Source organism: Hyalella azteca, unplaced genomic scaffold (genome assembly GCF_000764305.2).
Source record: "Hyalella azteca isolate HAZT.00-mixed unplaced genomic scaffold, Hazt_2.0.2 contig14522, whole genome shotgun sequence".
Lineage (NCBI taxonomy): Eukaryota > Metazoa > Arthropoda > Malacostraca > Amphipoda > Hyalellidae > Hyalella > Hyalella azteca.
In genome coordinates, this window is record NW_025944402.1 from 1,970 (window position 1) to 21,099 (window position 19,130).

The 19,130-nt window shown below is 36.4% G+C and overlaps 1 protein-coding gene across 1 annotated transcript; it reads right to left on the reverse strand.

The window, feature by feature from the left end:
- Positions 1-572: 572 nt before the first annotated feature.
- Positions 573-11,824, reverse strand: LOC108678978 (ankyrin repeat domain-containing protein 16). Its single transcript, XM_018167480.2, has 10 exons — positions 11,661-11,824; positions 7,698-7,864; positions 7,086-7,207; positions 6,512-6,645; positions 5,670-5,799; positions 5,109-5,311; positions 4,667-4,751; positions 2,745-2,855; positions 1,532-1,663; positions 573-1,182 (listed from the first exon to the last, which is right to left on the reverse strand). The coding sequence occupies exons 1-9, from the start codon at positions 11,685-11,687 to the stop codon at positions 1,560-1,562; spliced, it is 1,083 nt and encodes a 360-aa protein (XP_018022969.1). The 5' UTR covers positions 11,688-11,824; the 3' UTR covers positions 573-1,182; positions 1,532-1,559.
- Between the last annotated feature and the right edge of the window lie 7,306 nt (positions 11,825-19,130).

Below are 19,130 nucleotides of genomic sequence, written 5' to 3' on the forward strand. Positions count from 1 at the left end.
AAAGAGAGATCCAAAAAATTTCACGATCAATAACTTTAAATCTAAACAATCATTTTGGTTGAAATTCACAGACGATCACAAATAAGAATGCAAAAAAAAACAGTGCGAAGATTTGATACGGGGTAGATATTTAATCGAGATTTATGGATAGAAAAAATTTTTAAATGTGATAAAAATTCAAAATCTTGCAACATGAATATTAACTGAATGACAAATGGATTTCAATGAAATTCCCAGTTCTCATCATAAGTAAAATATTCTAAGCTTTTCAAAACAATTAACATCGCAATTTATTAACAGCCTTCTCAATCTTAAGCCCAACTACTGGAATTTTGTAATTCGACTAACTTGCTTTCGCTCTGATAATTCATCCACGCATTAATCACCGGTTCTGCTGCATCATTTTTAAATATATATGTCTTGCTGTATAAATCCTTAATAATCACGTATATCTGCATAAATATGTCAATTAATAATCACGTATATCTGCATAAATATGTCAAGGCTTTGAAAAAAGCTTCAATAGACAAAACCGTGGATATAATAAAACACTCATGACAACGACACGTATATTTTTACGGACGATGAGAGCCTCGTCTTGATGACAAATACGCTCGCAGGAACACGAAACTTCCACAGGATCGGATGCGTCAAACTGGCGAAAAATCTCCTGCCCATGCACACATTTCACTGAACACGTTCCGTTCCAATTTTTATTAGTTTGATCAACGCTAAACACATTGAAATGAACATGTAAGTGGCAACAGCAATTCTTGTGATTCTTGCTCCTATATATGAAGTCGGTCAACGAGGTAGGTGGTACGCGGTATAATCTTCATAGAAACTGTCAATTCTTTGTCAGAAATAACACACCAATCTTGGCTATACACTGCAGTAAACCTTTTACTGCTCGATTAAAGAATAAATCAGGTAAGAATGAAGCAATCAGGCGGCAAATAAATTATTTCTGATTGGTGCACGAAAAAAAAAATTCTGGGATACCATTCATAGTTTTAGCTCTTCCCGAATACGTGGTTCATCTTTCATAAGGAAAGGCTTAAATTTTCAAAAGTTCATAGAACTCAAGATATAATACAATTATTACTCACAATTATACCATCATTATATTTTTACATCGTGCGCTAAGTTATTACAAAGACTGCAGGAAGGATGACATTCTGCAGAGATGCGTGAATGCCAGAAAAAAATATATTTTTAGCGCATTTTCTCATTTATAGAAAAAAATGCACAATTGTGCTCGCCATGTCCGTCCGTCCGTCCGTGACTTTACGTTTTCGTTGACGAGAAAATGCGCTCTCTGTCACTCACTGCAGTGAGTACTGAGTTATATTTTTTACATTACGCACCAAGTTATTACAAAGAATGCAGGAAGGAAGACATTCTGCAGAGATGCGTTGATACCAGAAAAATGATATTTTTTACGTCATGCGCTATGTCAGGAAAAAAATATTTGTTTTTTACATCACGCGCTAAGTTATTACAAAAAAATGCAGGAATAATGGAATTCTGCCGAGATGCGTGGATGCGAGCAGTATTTTTCAGCGTTGTTTCAGCGCCGCAGGTTCAGCGAGCGGCTGAGCCCCGAGCTGCAGCAGCTGCTCAGCGCACACAGTGTGTCGGTTCTGCAGCGCCCACCACAGCGCTGAAACAATTGAAAAATTCCCAATATATGAATAATATATACAAAAAATTATAGCAATTACAAATATAAGATGCAAAGTGTGCGTAACTTAATAAATGTAGAAAAATAAACTACCATAAATTAATTAAATGTAAACAATTGAAAAATTCCCAATATGTGAATAATATACAAAAAATTATAGCAATTACAAATATAAGATGCAAAGTGTGCGTAACTTAATAAATGTAGAGAAAATAAAATACCATAAATCAATTAAATGTAATTATAATAATAATGTATTGCTGCAACTACCGCGATGCGCAGTGTACGGAAGACACAGAGATAAATTACAAATTACCTCGGACCATTTCAAATATAACAACATGATTCTCAAATAAAATCGTTAGAGACACCAAAAAAATAATTTACTTTTTAATTTACAATTTTAGTTTTATTGTCTAAATCCGTTAGTAGCCATTGCATTGGTGGTTAGAACGAGACGTCGCGCACGTAAAAACAATTTCAACTTGGATGTGAACCATTAAAACAAATTAAAATGAGAGAGTCAAGAATTAGGCAATAATTTAGAACTAAATAATTTATCTAGGTTATTTTCAAATAGGTTCTTGATAGGAAGCTTAGAATTAAAGAATTCGAATTTCATTTGTGTCGCCCGGAATTCGAGATAAACGAGTGAGGGCAATATGAAAATCACAAGGAAGAGATCGTTTTCTATGACAGTGCAGGGGATACTGTTGCAAACGAGAAGAAGGATCGATCCCTGCTAATATCAATGCAGTTATTAGTAGAAAGCATGATCATTAGCCTAAAGCGCTCGAGCCAGAATAAAAATAAATATGGCCAAGTGGATAGACACCACGAGATTCAATTCCAACTGTCCAGAATGAAGATTTAAATTTTGTGTAGGTACGATCAAGTTCAACGCTGCTATTCCCTTCCCTGGAGAATATGAAAGAAACAACATAAATGGGATTCAATTAACGATAACGTCCCTCCAATTACTTATATCACCCAGAAAAACTGATGGGTCCTATTATCCAAACAGTAACACACTTTTTTACACACTGAAGTATTTACTCACGCGTCTTGCCAGCGTTGTCTTTGACGTCGACTGGAACTTGTAAGTCTTGCACTAGGAACTGCACCGCCTCGCACCGTCCTGCACCTGCAGCACTGTGCAGGCTGCACGCGCCTGCACCGCAATCACAGATTACACCATCGCTTCCCGCTTTACATATATTTGCCATTATTTATTCCGTATCATCAAAACACAGCAGCCATTCAAATATATTTGCCATTATTTATTCCGTATCATCATAACACAGCAGCCATTCAAATACATTCAAATATATTTGCCATTATTTATTCCGTATCATCATAACACAGCGGCCATTCAAATATATTTGCCATTATTTATTGCGTATCATTACAACACAGCGGCCATTCAACCAGGTATTGCATACTCGACAACTCACAGCACGATTGTACAGGTAATACAATAACTAGGCAGTGCATGCTTGTCAAATCCCGAGTATACCAGTGGCGAATGCTTGTCAAATCTTGACAATATAACACCAAACATCAATACGCAGTGCATGTTTGCTATCTACACCCACATATAACTCATAAAAAATTAAACAATAGACCACATGATCAATACCATATTATACCCAACAACAATTGAACCTCCACCACAAAAATAACTCACAAGGATGGGAAGTTCTGCCTGAAAGATAGAGCGCAACGCTCATGCCCATTCTGATCCTTTTAGTGGGCGACGTGCGTTTGATTTACCTAAAAAATCTTACTCAGTACCGCTTAACACGTTAACTCCAAAGTGGTACATATGCGTACCACAAAATATATTTCTCCAGAACGTAGTGGTAGGTACATAATTCAGGTTGCCTAAAATCAGCCAAATCCGAGAACAAAAAAGGCCAAAAAAGGCCGATAACTCAATATATACTAGTTTATTTGTAGGTTCCGCTACAAGAATTCCATTTATTTTCTTTTTTCAGTATTTAAAGTTTAATTAGGAAGTACCCCGATCAAAACTTTTAGCCAGCCAACGCGTTTGAGAAAAACTAAATCACGGAATTTGTCCGGAAATAATGACCGTCTGGCAACCCTGTTTAAAAACAGTACAAAAAATGAAATAATAGTAAAAGATGAAGCAATCGGAGTCAAAGTGTTAAATAATACTTTTTATATACGAACAGTTAGAGGTTTAATTATACAGTATATTACAGACAGCCGTTAAAAAATGTATGTAACAAATAACGGCAGCTGATATGCAACACCTTGCAACGATTTCTGCAATCAAGGTAGAGCTATGAAACTGAAATTTACTTTTATTTGCGTTCATTTGCATTTTATTGAGAAGTTTATCAAATAAAACGTCTTACAAAAAGCATGAGGGAGATAAATTAAAAAAATCAGTCCGAAAAATACTGAAATAAGCCAATATCTGTTGAAAATGTAAGCAGAAACGAGATTAAATTTCTTGATGATCATAACGATTACGCTCTAGTAGTTTGTGGTTTCAAGGTGAAAATGTTCTAGAATTAGCATCATCCCAGTTTAGAAGCTTTATTCTACAACCCTTCTAATTCGCGAGTTTCCAAGGGACTGTGCTAATATTCTGAGACATCACTATCAAAACTCGTTGAAGTACAAGTAGCGGCCTAGGTACACGTAGCGGCTTAAATACACTTAACTTTCAAAGTGCACGTAGCGGCAGATAACATAAATACTCATCAGTGATTAGTAAGCTTAGTTTTAAAAAGCCGTCAGTGTGTGTCGGTAGGAGTTAACAAACGTGACTATTTTTAACAGTAGGTACCCAGGGCCTATACTTTCAAAAAAAGTTAAGAGATCGTAAGTTCATCAGCCAATCATTGACGGCCTTTCAAGCAAAATTCACCAATCATAGACAAGGAAATAGAGCGTAAGTACTTACGTTCACTTAGCAAATTTTGACAGTAGGTACCCTGACGAACTCACCGAAGTCATCAGTCTGCAGCGGACTCAATTTGTGGTCGTTGACAGCGAATTTGATAGCGTCCACATACCCTCCCTCGGCGGCCACCTCAGGTAAAGTGACAAGAATATCTCAGTACATCGTACATGACTCAAGACTTAATAATTCACAGCAATAAGATGAGTAGCGATCAACGTAAGTCACGGCTCAATGCGATACAGTGAAATGCGACTTAACAATGCAGCATAAAATATAAGATAAGTTGCGACTAAACTAATACTTACCATAACCAACCAAAAATTGCTACTGCTTTCTCTATAGAAAAATAAGCAGAGGCAAATGGATTACAGTTTATTCAATATCGTCAGATTTTATAGAATTAAATTAGCACCAAAATATCAAACGTTTAGCAAGTCAGTGACAAGAGAAGGAGCTGCCAAGATAAGGAGCTGACAAGAAAAGTACCTGGCAGAGGCCCCTGCCCTTGGCATCTTTGGCCGCAACGTGTGTCAAGGGCCAGAGGGCAGTGATGGCGGCTGCAGTGCTGACGTGGCCACGACGCAGGGCGTCCATGATGGGCGTCGACCCACACAGCGCCCGCACGTTGCTGTCCTGCTGGTGCCCACGCTCCTGCAGCGTCTCCAGCAGGTCTTCCCGACCGTGGTGAGCTGGTAAATTATTGCACAAAGAGAATAAAAATAAGGAAAACGAGCCATGTAAATAAGCAATGAAATGTAAGTTATGGAAATTAAAAAAGTAATAAGTTCAAACAAACCTGAAGCCATGCACTGTTATGAAAACCTCTCTGTGAGGTGACTGATAAAACATGCAGACAAAGTGCACAAGTTGAGACAAAATTATCAGTAACCTGAAGTGCCTCTTACAAAGTATTCATCAAACAAAGAAATCCCTATAGTATTTAAACCACAGCAATGGATTGATAGAACAACTGTAGAGGTAGGTATGTCATCATTTCTCCAGTAAGTAAGTTTTTTTGAACGATATATCAAAATAACTGAGACATACCTGCGGCGTGTAATGCGGAGCGACCATCCAGTCTAGTGACAGAGCAGGTGCGACTGTCATGCTTCAGTAGAAGCTGCAAGGCTTCAAGGGATCCAAGGCCACTACACACGTGGCTTGCTGTTTGTCCAAACTGAAGGTGAACAGATGCAAAATTGAAATTTATTAATTTAAGATCCACTTGAGAACAAGGTATAAACAATAGATACCCTATGGAAAAGATTATAAACAGTAAATGCTTTGCAGCTCAGGGCATCAACAATGAATATATTTTGTAAACAATAAAAATCTTGTGACAACAAGCAACTAAAAAAAAATTTTTGTGACTGTGGGATAAAACAATAAATACCTACTACTGACAGAGAGTATAAACCAAAGGAATGAAGGTATGGTAACCAGTGAGAAAAATCACTCCTCTCAGCTAATATCAATGAAAACTTTGGAGAGAACTGGGAACCATCGCAACAACTACCTATATGATGGATAAAAACCAAACATATTCTCAAAAACTTTTGACTCAAATCTTTCCGGAAATTTATTCAGCTGCTAGAGCTGTTTTAAAATTAATAAAGCAAATTTGATAATAATGGCAATAACAATTGATGATGAATCCGTAAACAAATCATTAAATTTAAATAATATTAAATTAGAAATTAATGCTTATTCAATCTCAGGCCACACAGTTATACGTAGGTACATATTATTAAGGGAACATGATATCTTCACATATATACATATACAAATGCTTTAAAAACATAATAAAATAACATATGCAAATAAAGAGAGCAAGTTCCATGGCTTCATGTTGCACACATAAATAGGTGTGTCAAGCACTTCCCACTAACCTGGTTCACAAGTGCAGAGTTGCTACCTTCTCCCAGAAGAGCGTCTACAACTGCCGCAGAATCCTCATCACGCGAGCTTACACTCAGCATTAAGGGAGTGTTCAATGCATTGTTCAAAGCATCTACTTTAACACCTGCAGCAACAAGGTAATTATTCTTATTGATAATTAGACTATCTAATGCGCCTGCATATTATATGGTCTTATGATAAAATTCAGTAACATGCTTTAAAAAATGTGTGAACATATGTTGATTCATGTTATAGCTGCAAGAAAAAAGCAATACCGTATGTGCCATCAGAAACTCATTTTCTAACAAGAAGGAAATTTTGCTCACTATCATAATTCAGATGATACTATTTTTCAAATTTTTTAATAAGATGAAGATGGAATAAGAATATATCCAGAATCAAATGTAAATCAATTGGTCTTGGACAGCAAGTCACAAAAATTTGCAAAAATTATATGATCAGTGAAAAATCTTGCATTTCTAAATATTTTTCAACAGTATTAATTCCAAAAATTATAATTAACATAAAATATATATAGTCCTGAACACAGATGCACTAACTCACCAATTTCAATGAATGTGTTGACAGCAAAAATATTACTGATCTTGGCAGCCTCATGCAGAGGCCGATTGCCATAAACATTGCTTTGCTCAAGGCATGTGTGCATTCCTTCAGTCATAACATAACTGCAATTAACAAAAAACATTCATTAAAACAATTTAAGCTTCCATATCCTTGGATATTACATAAATTCAAGTGTTCTAAAAAAATTTGCATGATTATAAAAACTTGCTGATATGCATCTATATATACCGTACTGCAATACTGAGAATGAATTTAATGTAATTATCAATCTTAGAATGTGCGGATAGTTGCTAGATAAATGTAGTCTTGATGTACAGTGAATGTCCAAGAAAACGTTCCTCTTCTATCATCAAAGATTTCTTGCATTCCTAGTAACCATCATAGTCAAATTTTTATTCAAATTAAAAAATGATAAGCAAGTTAATTACATTTGAACAATATATCCCTTTTAATATCCTTCCCTTGACAAAATATTATTATCAATTGCCAGACACAATTATACATATGTGCATAAAAACACACTCAGGGCTGCAAATCAAATACAAATTCCTCCTGAGATATGTTTCAATTGGAAATTTTGCATTATCTTACCTCAACATGTAATCATTCTTAGATCTGCAAACTACATGTAGAGCTGTATCTCTTGAATTGTTGTGCAATATGGAACACCAGTCAACCCTTCTAGGCATAAGCTTTATGTTATCCACAGTTTTCTTAACATCTCCCAACAGGCCCCGCTGGATATAGTCCATCAGAGCCTAGTAGAGAAAAAAACAAAGAATTTATACCAACAATACATCATTCATCATACCTTATATCATAAATAAAAATAGTAGGTACCTAACAAGTAAGAAAATATCATCACATAAAATTCTATCAAGATCCTCAAGTAGTTACATACGGTTCTACCTGTAAAGTAGTCTATATTATAAATAAATAGATGTAGGTATTTGAATTCTGAAGATTGAGGATAAATTTTTTTTAATAATTATAGGTGTCATTAAAATTTTTGGGGCAATTAAAAAATTTTTTTCATTATTAGATTAACATAATCCAGGACCTATTTGAAATATTTGGCACAATTTTCCTAAAATAACAGGTATACGGGTTGGCAAAAACAATCAGCGGCCGCAAAACTTCAGTAATCGACAGCTATTTGGCTCACAATTGATTCCTCTAATGAGCAAAGTTAATTCCAGTCAAATGGGGTAAGACAGGATCGCAGCCTTCATGGGGTAAGAAAGGACCAGCCCATGGCATGTATTCTAATTGCACTGAATTTGATTTGACAAAAGAATATGTTAGAGCAATCATTGCCTGTCATTTCAGTGTTTGTGGACAACCCTCTTCTGCAAATAATTAATTTCTGGCTAATTTTTGAAAAAAAAACCTATGTAAAGAAGGGTCACAAAATAGTTTGGAAAATAAGCTCTGTCTAATGACAAAAAATTTTTTGGCCAGGTTTGTGGATGTAGGCAGGTAACCACAAGTAATAAGCAACTTTTGCAACATACTAGACATTCCTACCTGCTACCATCACTGCCTGACATGTATTCTAAAATGGGGTAAAAAAGGACTGAACATGGGGTAAGATGGGACCACTAAATGATCCTGTTTTACCCCACAAGTAGTCCTATCTTACCCCACAAATGGTCCTGTCTTCCCCCACAAATGGTCCTCTATTACCCTAGGTACCGTACAGTTTGTCAAAAATAGTTTTTAAATGAATATATTATTGTGCAGTACCGGTTACATAGAGTATTTTGGTCAAAAATTTTATCTACGGCTCAAACTTCATTATAACTTGTTAGCTTTTTTAATTAGAGAAATTTAGTGCACTATTATAAATTGCATCAAAGGGATATAGAAAATTGGAATGTCTATTCCCATTAGTGAGCTTCAGAACTACCTATGTTCAAGATTGGCTGGGGGAAAAATCATTGTGTGAAACATGAAAAATAATTATTATCACAACTCTGTGAGAGGGCATGGGCTACGTACATTAGAAGAAGTGCACCACAAATGCAGTTAGCAAGAAAACACATGACGTCTGACACTTAAGTTATTATCCATTGGTTTTATTACCAATTTGATAAATTTTCAGACAATGACACTAATGGAATATACATGAAGCATTTAGCAGTGCTCTACAATGAACCAAAGCCAACCCACTATTACTATGCTTAACAAAGTTTTCTCATGACAAAAATTCCAATGCGACTGATATTAGAGCTGACTTCCCGCAACAAAAAACAGTAACAAGTGGTTGTTTAATCAAATAATGTGTTTCTAGATTGATAATATTGAATATCAGATTTGTACTTTTATTAAAAATCATTAACATAAGAATTGCCAGTTGGCCTGTCTTATCCCATGCCTGGTCCCATCTTACCCCAGTGGGGTAAGATGGGACCAGCTCACTTTTTTTAATCTGTACAGAAAACTATGTTAGATGCAAAACGTCTGAGTTGTAGCTCAGAAGCCAATTGCATATATACACCTTGTGATAGGTTTAGGGTTTTTAGTTATTCTTGGTACCTATAGATGCTACAGGCTTGTTAAGTTGTTAGTGATTTCTGTCCTGTCTTACCCCATCTGACTACCGGTATATATATACCTATATATAAAAGCATTTCATTCACAGGTGATTTTTCATATTTGCAGGTTTAAATACAAAGGCCATTTTTCTCGATTTTCACTGAAGAAATTATGAAAAGCCATAAGAACCTGTAAAATTGGCCTGATTCACAGGCATTTTGGTCCAATTCACTGATTTATATAGTCCACTTTTCCACTTAGGAACCAAGAAAAATAAATATGAAATGCAGAAGCCATTAGTAAGGCAAAAACTCCAAAGTAATTTCTTTCACATAAAAATTTTCAAAATGGCAAATTTATGCTGTTACTAGCCTATATTAAAAAAAAATAAAATTTTTAAATCATGCATGGAAAAAGTTTTTTGCCATCAATTTTAAAAATTTTGGCCCAATATTTGATATTTAAGATTTGATTCCTGCCTAATAGAAAGTGCCTACTTATGCAGTATGGATTTGACTTTTGAGAGTCAATACCTAAGATATTGAAACAGATAGGGTAAATGCGGTATATTCCGACATCGTGGGTAATTCCGACACTTCTTGACTTTTTTCCTTTATATTAAGCTTTTTCTTAGTTCCAGGCATTTGTTGATGGTTGAAATAGTGACATCATACTTTTGCGCGCCATACTATTGCCAAAACACTAGGTCTGGGCCATCTGGCGGGAAAATGTTGAGATCCAAAGAGAGTCAGTGCGCGTCACTTAGCGAGAACATTGAAAAAATTGTCAAAGTTGATAGTTAACCTTGCTCTACCAAATAGTGAAAAACTGTTTGTGTAGAAAGAATATTATGGTTTGAGACTTTCAAATAAGTCTGTGAATATATTAGGAATCCTTTAAGTATACTTGTATTTGCTGATTTCAAGTCGTAAATAAATTAATAGAGGATTACATTAAGTTAAGAGACAGTTATAGACACATAAAAACTAATTCTGACACAGCTTGGAATTAGACACAGCTCGTTCCTGGAAACACACAGCTCGTTCCAAGCTGTGTGCAAAAACTAAAATTTTCTTAATTAAAAGCTTAATAGCTCTTAATTAAAAGCCTAAATAAGTAGTGTTCAATATTCAATAGTATTCTAATTCCAAGCTGTGTAGTGTGTGGTATTCCAATACAGCTCACACAGCAATCGGAATTTGAACACAAGAGTGTTGGAATTACGAATTAGTAGAGTTTGAAGTGCGGCCAAATTGAGTCTCACAAAATGCAAAATTTAGTTACACACAGTGTTGCACTGTGTCAGAATATATGAATTTGGTAGGTTTGCATTCTAAAGGCTTTTAAATAAATATGGCAACATTTTGTGACGTTTCATTGTTGCTGGCTCGTAGTGCGGTGTTTGGAGAGTGACATAAAGCAAACAGAACTCAAGTTGCACATACGGTTTTTTTTATAGCCATTCATTTTTTGCTACATCCTTAAGTTAAAGTGTTGGAATATACTGCGTTTACCCTACTCAGATAGATATAGCATATAATATAGGGCCTACCAGTACCATATTTGTATCAAAAAATCTGTGACACAAGGCTAAATTTGGAAAGGAGATTTGCAAAGCCAAATGTAGCAAAATAAGAATAATCATTCTTTTAATTTTCATGACATAAATGAGCCAAGAAAGAAAGAATAATAATAAATTGACATAGCACCCCTTCAAGTTCATGCAAATTATCAATTGCTTTGGAATAACCTCTTAGGCTTAGTGGTCTTTCTGAATCTGAAATAGCTTTAGCCCAAATTTAAATTCAGGTGGGACAGTAGAAATTCAACACTCAAGGGACCAGAAGTTTAAATATTAGTAACAAACGCATATGCTCTGATCAGTCAGATGCGCTCAGATGAATTTTCAGTGTTAAACAAAATACAAAACAAAGCCCAATATTAGGTAAATAAGAGTTAAGACTTCCACTGTTCCACTGCCACATGAGCTATAAATATATTAATTCATCAACTGACCTTGTATTCTGGATGAATTTTGCGCATGTTGGATATAAATAAATAAAACGATTTGAAATAACCCTTAAGTTAAAAATGATTGCTAAATCACAATAGCCGCATTAGCCGGTTTTCATCCTGCATAAAAACAAATATGAGTGCAGAAGAATTGTCTCTCTTTTTTTTTTTTTAGTTATTCTTATTGGAGCACTGGAAACTAGTCCATAAAGCCCCTTGCCTAAACTGGCTTTAATTGATACCTAACAGTCTAACAGCTCTGAAAGTGAAAATCTGAAACAAAGAGAGAACACACACGGAAAAAATAAAAAAATTAAAAAAAACAAGACAAATAATAAGGATAAAATGGACAAAATTAATAAAATAAATATTAAGTTTAATTAACAGAAAACAAAGAAAATTAAAAGAAACAAATAAGTACAATAGATTAATAAAAAAAAATAATAATAAAAATGAAATAACATAAAGAAAAATGAAATATAATATAAATACAAATTAAGAAATACAAAAAATAATAATAATAAAACATTTTTGAACAAAAGGACAATAAAATATAAAATGCAATAACGTAACATAGCGTAGATGGCAAACCCGTTGAAGAGAACAAGACATGGCAGAGCCGTGAAGCATATCTATATACACCTGCATCTTTATCTATACATCATATCATATCTATATACACATGGGCCTCCTCAGAGAGGCGGCCCAACAACCAATTCAACTTGTGCATGAAAAAAAAAATTATAAATAAAAATTCAACTTGCACACCAGACAAAAGAATCAATACAGAGAAAGAAATCGAATAAAATAAAAATTTCCAGACCAGTTAGTTGCAATATCCATGCCCTGAACTGAGCCTCACATGAGTATGCACAAGTTACTGAAGGTCCAGCCTGGGTGGGGGCAACCTGGAGCTTCTTAAGATCAAGTTGGTAAAACAAATTATGACTTTATTGAATAATTGCTGTGCAGTATACTTAGAAGAAAGCATAACTCCTGTTGGCTTTTCTCTGAGGGAGCAAGTATCAAGGTCAATTTAGTGGCAAGCAGTAACAGTCTTTACAAAGCAGTCTTGGTACATGAAATTATGAACGCATATTGATGATTTAAACTATACTGGGCCTAACAATGAATATAATAATCCTAACAAGCTGCATAGATTGGTACTGCTGGTCTCAAAGTAAGCATTTATAATTATGCTGATTCAAAGGTGAACGTGAATATGCTGGTTGTGTTAGTATCCCACAGATTTTAGGAGTGGTTAGTTCTAATAAGGAGTTCTATGGATTCTAAGATAATAAGATAAGAATTCATTGTTCATAAGGTATACAAAACATTTATGGCCAGCAAAAATGAACCTACAGCATCAACAATTAAATTCTGAATTGCACAGGGATAAGGGCTGCCTCCAAGCACATTTTTAAGAGTCACAGGAACATTTACCCGGGTTAGTTGGTTAGTTAGGTTCACCCGAGCATGCTGGCCCAGAGGGCAGTGTAACAGTAAGTGTTCAATTGTCTCACGGGATCTGCATGAGCACAAAGGGCTGATTACAAGATTAAAGCGAGCCAAATGGGCTCTGACTCCAGCATGCCCAGTTCGGAGTCTAGTCAAAGCTGTCTCAATGGAGCGGTTACTATGAGAGGCCCAGGGCCATAATCCTACCTCATCTCTAATCAAAGTGATGAAGCGGCCTCTCCCTGATGCGATTACCTCATTCATCCACAGCTGATTCCAGCTGGCCTGAACCTGTCTCTTATACACATCTAGATGTGTATAAGAGACAGCCCCTTTCCTCTGCCCTACGCCCCTTTCCTCTGCCCTACGCCCCTTTCCTCTGCCCTACGCCCCTTTCCTCTGCCCTACGCCCCCTTTCCTCTGCCCGACGCCCCTTTCCTCTGTTCCTGTCTCTTATACACATCTAGATGTGTATAAGAGACAGGCAATGCGGATTGCGGAAGTTGAAAATTTTATGAAATGACATGTTTGCGAAGTGCAAACCGCGATTTTTTAATCAAACAAAAATTTATGACATTCGAGCCGCGAGATTTCATACCTACTGAAATTATATGATATTAGAGCCGCGAGATTTCATACCTACTGAAATTATATGATATTAGAGCCGCGATATTTCAGACAAAAATAGGACTTTTCCAGAGTAGGATGATGCAGTCGCAGAAGAGCCGGTGTCCCCGTATGAATCAGACATAGACGAACTGCCCCCCTTACGCCGCTTCTGCCGACGCACCGGCATCCTTTAGATAAATAAGGAGCTTCTAGCCTCAAGCTTTTGCTCCACACACCTATCTATAATTACAATATTGAATATTAAACTATATTTATGTGATTTTCACAGTCGGGCACAGAGCACAAAAACTTACGTCCGTCTCGGTCCGAAGTTTAAACCGGAATCCGAATTGTCTCTCCATCAGTGGCAGTACAGTACGCAAAAGCGGAAAATTTAACGTACCCAAAGGCCAAATAACTGCTTATTTGGGTACGTTACATTTTCCGCTACCGAAAAATTTAAAAGGATATGCCGTGATATTAGTGATGAATATGTGAGTCGCAATAACCTTACTACTTTTTTTACGAAGGATGCGCAATATATTTTTAATCTAAATAAACATATATGTATTAGTTACGACCTCCGGACCGCTCCGACACATATGGGACGAACTTTTGCACAAAATTTTTGGGGAATTTTTTTTTTATTTTTTGTAAATATTAATGGTGTGAGTCCAGTGTAGAAGATTAGGTCTTTACGCCTGTCGCCTATTCTCAACGTCACAGAAATTTTCATTGCTTGTTGCGGGTCTCCAGAAACTGCACCGATTCGACACTTCAGCGCAGGCGAGTTCGCTGAAGTGTCGAATCGGTTAGAAACTGCTCATGTGTCTATACTAAACAACAATATGAACGGATCGTTCTGGTACCAGTCGTGAGTATGTTTGTTTAGCTCTGTGAAATCTCCTCAAAAACTGCGTTTTAATGATTGCTTGAGTATTTGTATCTTAAAATTAGTTTGTTTGTCGCTTCATTGCTCTTTCACGAGTAAAATGCTAATGCTTACGGAGCTTCAACATATGATATCATATAAGGCCTACATATGGAAATTTTGTGAACCTGCGGCGCTGAAGCCTTTCCAAAATCGGTCATTCAGTCCTCGCTATGCTTGCTTTTTCCGTATATCCCTTAACTTTTCTCTGTATACAATAATGTTTTTCTGATCTAACGGCGTTGTGCGTTGGACCCATGCATTTGGATCCGCTGTCGAATGAACCGATAAGTTTGAAATTTTAAATATCGACTGTTTATGGACATCGTGCATTTACCACTCCAACACTCTTGGAAATAATTTTTTACAACTTTTCACGCAAAACTTAGTTAATTTAGAACTGAAGTATATTTAATTCGCAAAGCACTCCTGCAAGCGCTGTCAGAATTTTTTTCTCTCTGTTTCGCTTTCCCGTAGTGCTCTCAACGCACCGAAAGGAGCATCTCGGAACTCGCCTGTGTGCTCAATTAGTTGAGTATGCAAAGCGAAAAGATTCCGGCGACACTCGCAGAAGCAAATTATGAATACAAAGTTATGCTCTTACATGCTATGAGCATTCGTTCCAAAAATTCGTTCAAACTTTTTCGATCAAAAGTTTTCAAGCGATTTAAAAAGTTTCGCAGCTGTTATTACAGTGGTCTCAAGAACCAATTTTCTAGACAATTTTTTTAAGTTTAGGTAATTTGAGTGAATAATTCGATCAACAACATTAGATTCTTCCAGATACATTGGACAAAATGAAGGCAAGATGAAGTCTAGGTTCAGAGTCAGAGTAATTTAATTACTAATCTGGTCACAAAAACTTATCTAAAACTGTATAAATTATCATTTATGTTATTCCCTATAGCAGATTTTATTTTAAAAATGTATATCTGACAATAATAACACGCCGCAAGAAGTAAAAACGCTCGAGCCAAAACATACCGTCAACCTCAGTTTTCTCAGATCATCAATGAAAATACTAGTTAGAGGAAATGGCAACATTTTTTGTTTACATGTCAAATCGTGTAAGATCATCAGATGATAATCATGGCCGCGGTGTGTTATGGTGCTCAGGTTAAAGGTGTGTTACCATACCTGCATTATGCATACCCGAAGCCTTCAAACCAATTTTAAAAACCGTGGTGTGTGCTTGTATTATATAATCGATAGTGAGGCAATAGATATTTATTATAAGTTATATTCTTTCCAGTTGCCATCGCGAATGCTATTTCTCTGGATAATGGACTAAAATGGAAGCCTGATACATGGATTAACCGTGATTGTTTAAAACTTGAAGGGAAATTTATTGTGAAACCTATCATTGCAAGTGGTCATGCACAAATGTTGCAAGCCTGATTCGTGCTTTCTTAAAATCTTACAACTTTATGATGACTAGCTAGTAGCTACCTTATACCTACCTACGATAATCAGCTCTGAGCCTCTGTGTGTCTGTAATTTGCGGTATCCAGCTTGTACGCCTGTAGTGCGTCACGTGCTCGTCGTTCCACTTAGTTTAAAAAACTTTACTTCAATGCCGGTCCAAAATCGGAGCGATCTACATTCTACACTCTACAGCCTGCTGGTATATAAATTACACGCCTCACTATTATTTTAATGGTATTATTGCAGATTAACTACATCCAAAAAAAAGGTGTTTTTTTGAATTATATGTTTTTTGGGGTGTAGATTACGAATCTGAAATCCATTTTTGGCGGTCGGCATCGGAAAACCGATTTTTTTCGCGACTTACTAACATGGGGGTTACGTAACTTACGTTACCCACTCACCTTTATTTACTAACATGGGGGTTACGTAACTTACGTTACCCACTCAAAGGAACCTGGGCGAACCAACCCAACCTGCGAGTTGGCGTTAGGCTGTGATCTCTCGATGTGGCAATGTATCTCCAGATTTATGGACAAAGAAGACGAAAATGTTACCCGTTGCAGTGCAACGGGTAACATTTTCGTCTTCTTTACCCGTTGCAGTGCAACGGGTAAGTTTCATTCAAGATGTCGTGCGCTACGTGTGATATTTTTGGGTCGGAAAAAAATCGGTTTTCCAATGCCGACCGCCAAAAATGGATTTCAGATTCGTAATCTACACCCCAAAAAACATATAATTCAAAAAAAACACCCTTTTTTTTGGATGTAGTTAATCTGCAATAATACCATTTTAATTATATAGGGCCTATTTTGAACTTTAATTTATGGGTCGGTAGAGTCACTAGAGTGAAACTGAAAAGTATTGAATTGCTGTAGTAAGTAGTAAGTACTAACTTAGTCCTTCAAAATTTGCATTTGACGTTCATGCAAGCACATTATCTTTTCCTCACTTCTACAGGTTATCTGCTAATTTTAATCATTTCTTTGTGGATTTCATTTACCAAGTTGTCGATATCATTCGAGGCTTCGAGCAGTAATTCTATCGTGAAGACTCAGTGAACTGTTATGTTATTATTGTGTTATAGTTTGCCCAGTATCAGAAGATAGCGACGCGTGGCATTTTGGAGAGCCCTAGCGTTTAAAATCTTCAAAGAAGAATGGAATGCAAGCCGAAACCTAACCCTGATTTATCATCGTCCAACAGCAATACATGGCCGAGTGTCCAATGTTTAGTTATAGGTTCTTGTATTGACGGCTGTTTGATTAACGAAGTCAATTTGGAAAGTTTGTTCAAACACGCTGGCTATCAATTGGAATCGATCACATTCGCTTGCCCAGCTACTCCACTTCCGAGTAATACGTTTGTATTGTTGGGAAAGTTCTGCCCAAATGTCAAGAGCTTTGAAGCAGAACGTCTAGATAATGTCGATCTAAGGACTTTGGAAACATTTGGACGCAATTGTAGAAAATTGAAAATTTTTCAGCTGAAAGACTGGACGGGAAAACTCCGGGATGAACACTTACTGCCAGCTCTCGAGTATAGGTGGAACCTAACTACATTGAAGTTGGTTGGATCGTCGATCACGAAAAACTGTTTGGGAGCTTTTCCTAAAACCCTGGTAAATTTAGATCTCCGGAGCTGCAAATTTCTGACACCTCGTTCTTTAAATAAACTGAAAGTTCAATGCCCTTTTTTGAAAACTCTGAGAACGAGCTTTGCCATAACTCGTGAAATTCTAGACGAAATTTACGACGGATGGCCTGAGCTGGAATCGCTGATAGTATCTACTAATTTTTCTTTGGATTATTCAAAGTTTCTGTGTATTAAAGATTTGTTTATATGTGGCGATTGCAAAGTATCCATGAAGCCAATTGTTTCAAGGTTGAAATTTTTGTGGAAATTCCAGCTCAAAGTTCGTGAGGTAGACGACGAAATACTTTTCTTCGGCAGCAAACTTGCCCAGCTCATAATAAACACGCGTCTTCCTCTTCCAAACAACGTTGTTCAGTCATTGCCATTCTGTAAGTCCCTGGAAATTCTCGACGTGATGGGCACTGATATCTCTATGATCATTGATCCTATACTGAACAATTGCAAGGAGATAAAACTTATACGAGCTCCTGACTCGACACTCACGAGTGACTACCTCGGTAGACTGCTGAGACGCGGTGCGGACGGCTCACCAACTGTCATAGAAGCGCAAGTGTTGAGCGATGCGTCTTGAATTAACTGCTTCTGCTGCAAGTCCATGACAAAGATTCATCTTCAGTGATCTGATTATTTTACTTTAAGTAAAATAGTGGCGACGAATTTTTGTTTTATAGTCAATTGACTAAATATTTGCTTATTGTTGGAAGGATTACTAGAGGTCAAGCGTGTGAATTTGATGTTAGTAAATTGGTTTGTTACTGTAAAGGATTTTACTGTAGTTTTCTGTTCACATCCGTTCTGATACTCTGACTGAATTGATTACCGGAATAATTTTTTCCTGTATTATAACATTAGTTATTTAAATTATTTTTGTATGTTTAACCGATCCGTTAAAAATCAAATGTATGAAGGTATGAATAATATTATTCAGCATGTTATTCCACCTCAAGATCTTTCTGGCGCTCGACTCGGAATGGTATTTTTGAAGGCAGGATTTCTTTCAGTTTTTTTTTCCTCTTCAGTATTACGAACTATTGTACAAGCGCCCTCTCATCCTTGCTTGTCTACTTGTTCCCATTTTTTTCTCTTAGCAGCTGATGTTGAGCTCTTGCCCATATCCAGGCAATTTGATGCCATTTGGCAATTGCTGATTATGCTATATGCATTCTTTTTGATTTGGACGAATTTTTTTATCGTGCCCATCCACCTTGTTACTGATAATTATGGTAGATAGTAATGCGTGAAATGGCTTCCTATGTGGTGCGCATTGGCAAGCCTTATTTTTTTCGTGCTGCCAGCGAATTATTGTCAGCAAATTTTTTTTGAAAAGACGAGCGTCTAAACTCTTAATTTATGACTTTCTTTCCCTCCCTAAGCATAAGTTATATTATGTACCT